General features: G+C 60.9%; 1 protein-coding gene and 1 long non-coding RNA gene across 2 annotated transcripts in view; one reads left to right on the forward strand and one right to left on the reverse strand.

The window, feature by feature from the left end:
- The window catches only part of HECTD4 (HECT domain E3 ubiquitin protein ligase 4), a 185,576-nt gene that overhangs the window by 176,769 nt on the left and 3,203 nt on the right, over window positions 1-5,604 (forward strand). The window contains exons 70-74 of the mRNA XM_024741407.1: window positions 147-302; window positions 1,943-2,046; window positions 2,297-2,518; window positions 4,462-4,628; window positions 4,914-5,109. Of these exons, the coding sequence (XP_024597175.1) occupies window positions 147-302; window positions 1,943-2,046; window positions 2,297-2,518; window positions 4,462-4,628; window positions 4,914-5,109 (845 nt within the window). The remainder of the gene's footprint in view (window positions 1-146; window positions 303-1,942; window positions 2,047-2,296; window positions 2,519-4,461; window positions 4,629-4,913; window positions 5,110-5,604) is intronic.
- Window positions 2,105-4,920, reverse strand: LOC112397280 (uncharacterized). Its single transcript, XR_003002772.1, has 5 exons — window positions 4,570-4,920; window positions 3,025-4,236; window positions 2,613-2,793; window positions 2,333-2,467; window positions 2,105-2,243 (listed from the first exon to the last, which is right to left on the reverse strand). It is a non-coding gene; the product is annotated as an uncharacterized LOC112397280 (long non-coding RNA).

Raw genomic sequence — 5,604 nt, forward strand, 5'->3', positions numbered from 1 at the left:
CAGACGTGAACGATTGAAGATGTTCCAGGAGCAGAAGGGAGGCAGTGGCTGCCCCCAGCAGGCCGGGGCCTGGCCACGCGGCTCTCCTGTGCTGGGATGCAGGAGATGGCCACCCGGTGGTTTTGGCACTTCCTCTCTCGTTCCAGGGGAGATCAGAGCCTCTGAAAACTCCTACTTCTGCCAGGCGGCCAGGCAGCTGGCCTCGGTGCCATCCTCCCAGCTTTGTGTCAGACTGGCGAGTGGCGGTGACCCCACCTATGCCTTCAACATCCGTTTCACTGGGGAGGAGGTCCACGGCACCAGTAAGTGGCACCCCGCAGGCCCTCCGGTCAGCCAGTTCAGGCTGAAGGCTGTGTTTAGAATGTAAACATTCCTGGGGTTATGTTCAGCCTGAATGGCCCGATATCTTACCCGTTAACAAGAGTCAAGCCACACCCTCATTACCCTGCTCTGCACAGAAGCCAGGACTGCCCCCAAGTGACATCTGTCCAGGCTCTCCAAACCCAGTCCCCCTGGACTTGCCCCTGTCCCCTGGGGATGTGGCACCTGCCGCTGGCCTGGAACTTCAGCCCAGCACTGTCCAGGCTTGGGGACCGGGCTTCTGATCAGTGCTAGGAGTGCATTTCTTGCTGAGGAGAGACGCCCTCAGTGTGGATTGGACTTCTTTTCCAGGAAGAGCCCTTGGCTGAGGGTTGGTTGGGCCAAAAGCTTGTGTGTGTGCCCCATGAGAGACAGGGGTCTGGGGAGCCCTTGATCAGAATGGCACATCCTGCCATTTCACGCTGCAGGGAGAAGGAATGGCCGCTCAGAACATGCTCCTTCGTGGTCCTTTTCAGTCCGTTTAGCCCAGACGTTCAGGAAATGCGCTGTTTGGGAGAAGACAGTTCTTCCACTGGGCGCGCTGGGTGGGGAGAGCTCTTGGGGCAGCTCTGTTTCCCATTCCCGCCCTGATCACGGGACACTTCCCGCAGCAGCCTCCTTGCCGGCCAGTGCCGTGGCATCCTCTGGGCACACCTCGGAGGCTCTCTGAGAACAGCTCTGTTCATTGAGATACCAGAACGTGCCAGGCCCAGGATCAACACCTTACACTCCTCATGACACCAGCACTGTCCCACTTTACAGGCAGGGAAACTGGGGCTCCACCAAGTTAAGTAGCTCCCCCAAGGTCAGCAGCATCACTGGGGTGCAAACCCAGGTCTGTCGGATTCTAAAGCCCAGCCCTTGGCGGCTTCAGCAGGCGGGAGTGTCCTGCTTCTCCGTGGAAGCGGCCAGGCCCTGACATCTGTCCCCAAGCAAGTCCTCCGCGTGCACAGCTGTCCTCAGTGCTTCCTGACCTGAGGACACTGATGGGATGCATGGGGAAGGGCAGAGGAGACCCAGCCACAGAGAGGAGTTTTGCAAGAAACCCAAAGGCACATTTGGAATGGCAGTAGGAGAGGAGCTGATCATTGTTGTTGCCCTTTGCGTGTGTCTGTGTGTCCATCCATTTATTTATGCTCTCACTGGACACACACTGAGCCCTGGGCTTGGCAGGAGGCAGTGCTGAGGAAAACATGGGGCCCTGCTCTTGGCCCAGCGCAGGGGACGGACACGGGTCCCACAAGCCCTTGTATCGGTGTCAGCTTGCAGCTGTGAGAAGTGACCCGCATAGGATCTGCCTTTGATCTCGTTGAATCCCTGGAACTAGCCTGGGAGGTGGGTACAGTGACTGCCCCCATCCGCTAGGTAGAGGCGCGGAGGCTGGCTCCGTCAGAGAAGTGATTCCCCAGGAGCCACGCAGCTAGTTAGTGGCCCCACATATTGGAGCCCGGATCTCCCAGCCCTTGGGCGGGTTCTGTTTCCACCCACCGAAGCCGCAGCCCAGGGGGCAGAGGAGTTGACTTCCCGGTGGGGACAGGGCCTGCGGGCAGGGTAAGCTGATAGGTCCCCACCTGTCCCGCAGGCGGCTCCTTCCGCCACTTCCTGTGGCAGGTGTGTAAAGAGCTGCAGAGCTCCTCGCTCTCCCTTCTGCTGCTGTGCCCCAGCTCAGCCGTCAACAAGAACAAGGTAAGACGCGAGGCCTGGGCAGCCAAGGCTGGTGGCCCAGCGGTCGGCTCCGAGGGGCAGGGGCTCGGCTCACGCGTGCGCGTCCTCATCAGCTCTGAGCCCCTTCACAAGCCTTCCTGGTCTGGGCGGTGCTCTTGCTGCTCTGGCTGGACATGCTTCTGCCTGCCGTGGGTCCCGTGGGCCTGGGACCCATGTTCCTGCGGGGAGCAGAGGCCCACGTCAGTCACTTCACCTCTGCCTCCACTTCCAGGGCAAGTACATCCTGACCCCAAGCCCCATCACCTACGGGGAGGAGCAGCTGCTGCACTTCCTGGGCCAGTTGCTGGGAATTGCGATTCGAGCAGATGTCCCTCTTCCCCTGGACCTCCTGCCCTCCTTCTGGAAGACGCTGGTGGGCGAGCCCCTGGACCCTGACCAAGACCTGCAGGAAGCAGACATACTCACCTACAATTACGTCAAGAAATTCGAGAGTGTAAGTGAAAAGCCCACGTTTTCTGGGGGACAGTGGGGCCCGGAGCAGTGCCCCTGGGGCCCTTATTGCCACCCCATGGCCTCTGTGTCCTCACCTGGGGACTGACTGCCATCTCTTGAAGAACATTAGGCTGCATAAGGCATCTCTGCTGGCCAGGCTTGTCTCAGGGGGACAGGAGCCTCAGTCTTCCCTCCCTGCAGACAGCAGCAGCCCAGGGGTGACTTAACCAGCCTGCTGGGCCTCGTGAGGACACAGGGGTGAAGGGTTCCCGGCAGCTAAAGGAGTAGAAGTGTTGGGTGGGAGGGAGCTGCTCCAAGCAGAGCCAGTTTCACTTTTAAGAGCTGGGTTTCAGAGGTTCACGAAGAGCACAGATCAGCTCTTGGGTATCACCTAGGCAGGGCGCTGGGAACGGAGCTCTTCCTCCCTCCCCTGTGCCTTGGGACACACAGAGATAGTGAGATCACAGCAGTGTCCGACCGTTCCCCTCCACACGCAGACCAGCCCACCTGTGGTCGCTGCTCAGGCTGTGGTCGGGTCCGTCCATTGGTTCGGCAGAGTCGCTGAGGCCAGGCTGGGCTCACGTCTGTCGTCAGGGAGCTGCCCCGCTGCTCTCCATTTATGTAAGGCCCACGCTGGAGGGCTGTGTTCAGAAGCCCTCACAGCGAGGCCAGGAGGGAAGTGAGGCTCAGAGCGGTGGGCTGGCCGGGAGCAAAGCCACTAGCAGAGCTCGGGTCTGGCCAGCTGGAAAGCCTGAGCTTTTTGGCCCACACGCGCTCCTCAGGTTAGAGACCATCCCGGCAGAGTGTGGAGGTGGCCCGTGATCCAGCCCTCCCCGAGGCCAGCGGCTCTTGCTCACCGGGGGGCAGACTTTGTGTCAGAGGCCTTGCGAGGCTGCTCTCCAGGGGACATCTGCTGAAGGAGGGGTTGGCCCATCGGCCTCCACTGGCCAGACATGAGGGCCCTCGGAGGGGCCTCGTTGCCAGGCTTTCTGTAGTCCCCTTAGCTGCCACTTGAGGGAAGCCAGCACACGGGAGCAGCAAAGCCAGGGTCCTGGACAGCAGTTGGCTTCTCAGCGGAAAGAGGGCCGACGATGAATTGTTTAAAGGGTCAAAGCAGGACACCCTCCACGGGCTGGGGATTTATAAGTAGCTGCCAGGCGCTGCTCTGAGAAGTCCTCCCAGGGGCGTGGGTGGCAGCAAAGGCCTGAGGCAGGCAGAGGAGGTAAGATGGCGTCCAGGCAGACCGTCCAGCCAAGGCTTCTGTCTGGAGGGGATGGGCAAGGCCCCAGAGGGTGCTGGGAGATAGAACCACCCCGGGAGAGGCGGGGGAGGCACATGAACCAGAAAGAAATGCCCTGAACTTCTGTCGGGGGTGCCTGCCTGCGGCCTTCACTGTCCCGGGCTACAGGCTTGTTCTCCCCTGGGTCAGATCCCGTCCTCTCCTCGGTGGCCCAGCATGCACGTCAGTGGGCCAGATGGTGGAGGGGGTAGCCCGTGTACCTTCCACAGGTAGAATTAAGTCAGGGCTCTCTGGTGACAAGTGACAGAAACCCCAGGTCAAACCAGCTTAGGAAAGAAATTTTTTTTAGTGATTTGATCTTAAAACTAAAAGTACAGATACAGATTGGCTTCAGACAGGGTTGAATCCAGGTGCTCCAATGATGTCGTCAGTGAGTGATCTCAAGATGGCCCCAGCAGCACGAGGTGCGCCGCCTTCGGCTGTGTCCACACCAGGGAAAGAGGGCAACTGTAATTTGGGTCTCATTGGCAAGGCCTCGGTCACGTGCCCAACGCTGAACTGATGGCAAGGCTGGCGGGCCAGGCCACAGTAGCCCCCACCCGAACAATGACCGACATCTGCCCAACTGGGGAAGGGGTTCCCTCTTCTTGAGGGCCTGGGGAGCAGGGTGGCAGTCAGCCCCGCCCTGCCATGCCTCCCTCCAGATCAACGACGAGAGCGAGCTGGAGGCCCTGTGCGCCGAGATTGCCTCCCAGCACCTGGCCATCGAGAGCCCCGACGGGCCCAGTAAGCCCTGCTGCCGGTTCACCTACCTGACCATGGCGGGCGAGGAGGTGGAGCTGTGCAGCCGCGGCCGGCACATCCCTGTGGCGTGAGTGCGTGGGGGCCTAGGTCAGGGGACCGGCGGCTTCCACTGCGGGGAGGGTGTGAGGCAGGACGGTGGGCGCCAGGAAAGATGGTGGAGTATCTTCAGTGGAAGGACTTTATTCAGAAACAGCAGGTCTGGGGCGGGTGACACCCAGAGCAGGAGAGGAGTTCACTGAGCTGCCAGGCCTGGGAAATCCGGGTAACAGCCTGGGGCCTCTGCCCGCGCGGTGTGGCCCCCAGGCCCCGGAGCAGCCTCCTGAGCGTTGCCTCTCACCCACGACCCCCGCAGGTGGGAGAACAAGGACATCTACGCAGCAGCCATCCGGAGCCTGCGGCTGCGGGAGCTGCAAAACGTCGAGTGTGTGACAGCCGTGCGCGCGGGCCTGGGCGCCATCATCCCCCTGCAGCTGCTCACCACACTCAGCCCGCTGGAGATGGAGCTGCGGACGTGCGGCCTCCCTTACATCAACCTCGAGTTCCTGAAGGTCGGTGGCTGGGCCGGCTGGGCTGACAGGCATGTTGGCAGTGGCCTGTCATGTCTTAGTACTTCCTGGGCCCCAGCACTCTGTCCTCCTCACATGTGAGAGGAGCTGTACTCACCCCTGTCTCATTGCTGTGTAAACTGAAGCTAAGACAGGTCACTTACCCAAGGTCACCCAGCCAGGAAGTGGCAGATCACCTGCCTCCCGAGCCCATGAATTAAGCCACCAGCCTGAGGTGAAGCCCCCTCCACTGTTCAGCCTGGCCCGCTTTTGCCCATGCCAGCTGGGAGACCTTGCCCAAGTGACTTCATCTCTAATGGGAAGAGTGACAAGACCTGCCCGGCGGGGTCAGTGGGGTAATGTATGGAGAACTGCTGCTGCCGGGCCTAGCGCGTAGGCCACAGACAGTGTGCCTTTGCGGTCCTTGTCATCATTGTAACCTCCCTGTGTCCTGCAGCCATCGATTCCCTGCTGCACCCTGCCCCTGGAGTGGGCCCA

Source organism: Neophocaena asiaeorientalis, unplaced genomic scaffold, assembly GCF_003031525.2.
Source record: "Neophocaena asiaeorientalis asiaeorientalis breed wild unplaced genomic scaffold, Neophocaena_asiaeorientalis_V1.1 scaffold648, whole genome shotgun sequence".
In the NCBI taxonomy this organism is placed as follows: domain Eukaryota; kingdom Metazoa; phylum Chordata; class Mammalia; order Artiodactyla; family Phocoenidae; genus Neophocaena; species Neophocaena asiaeorientalis.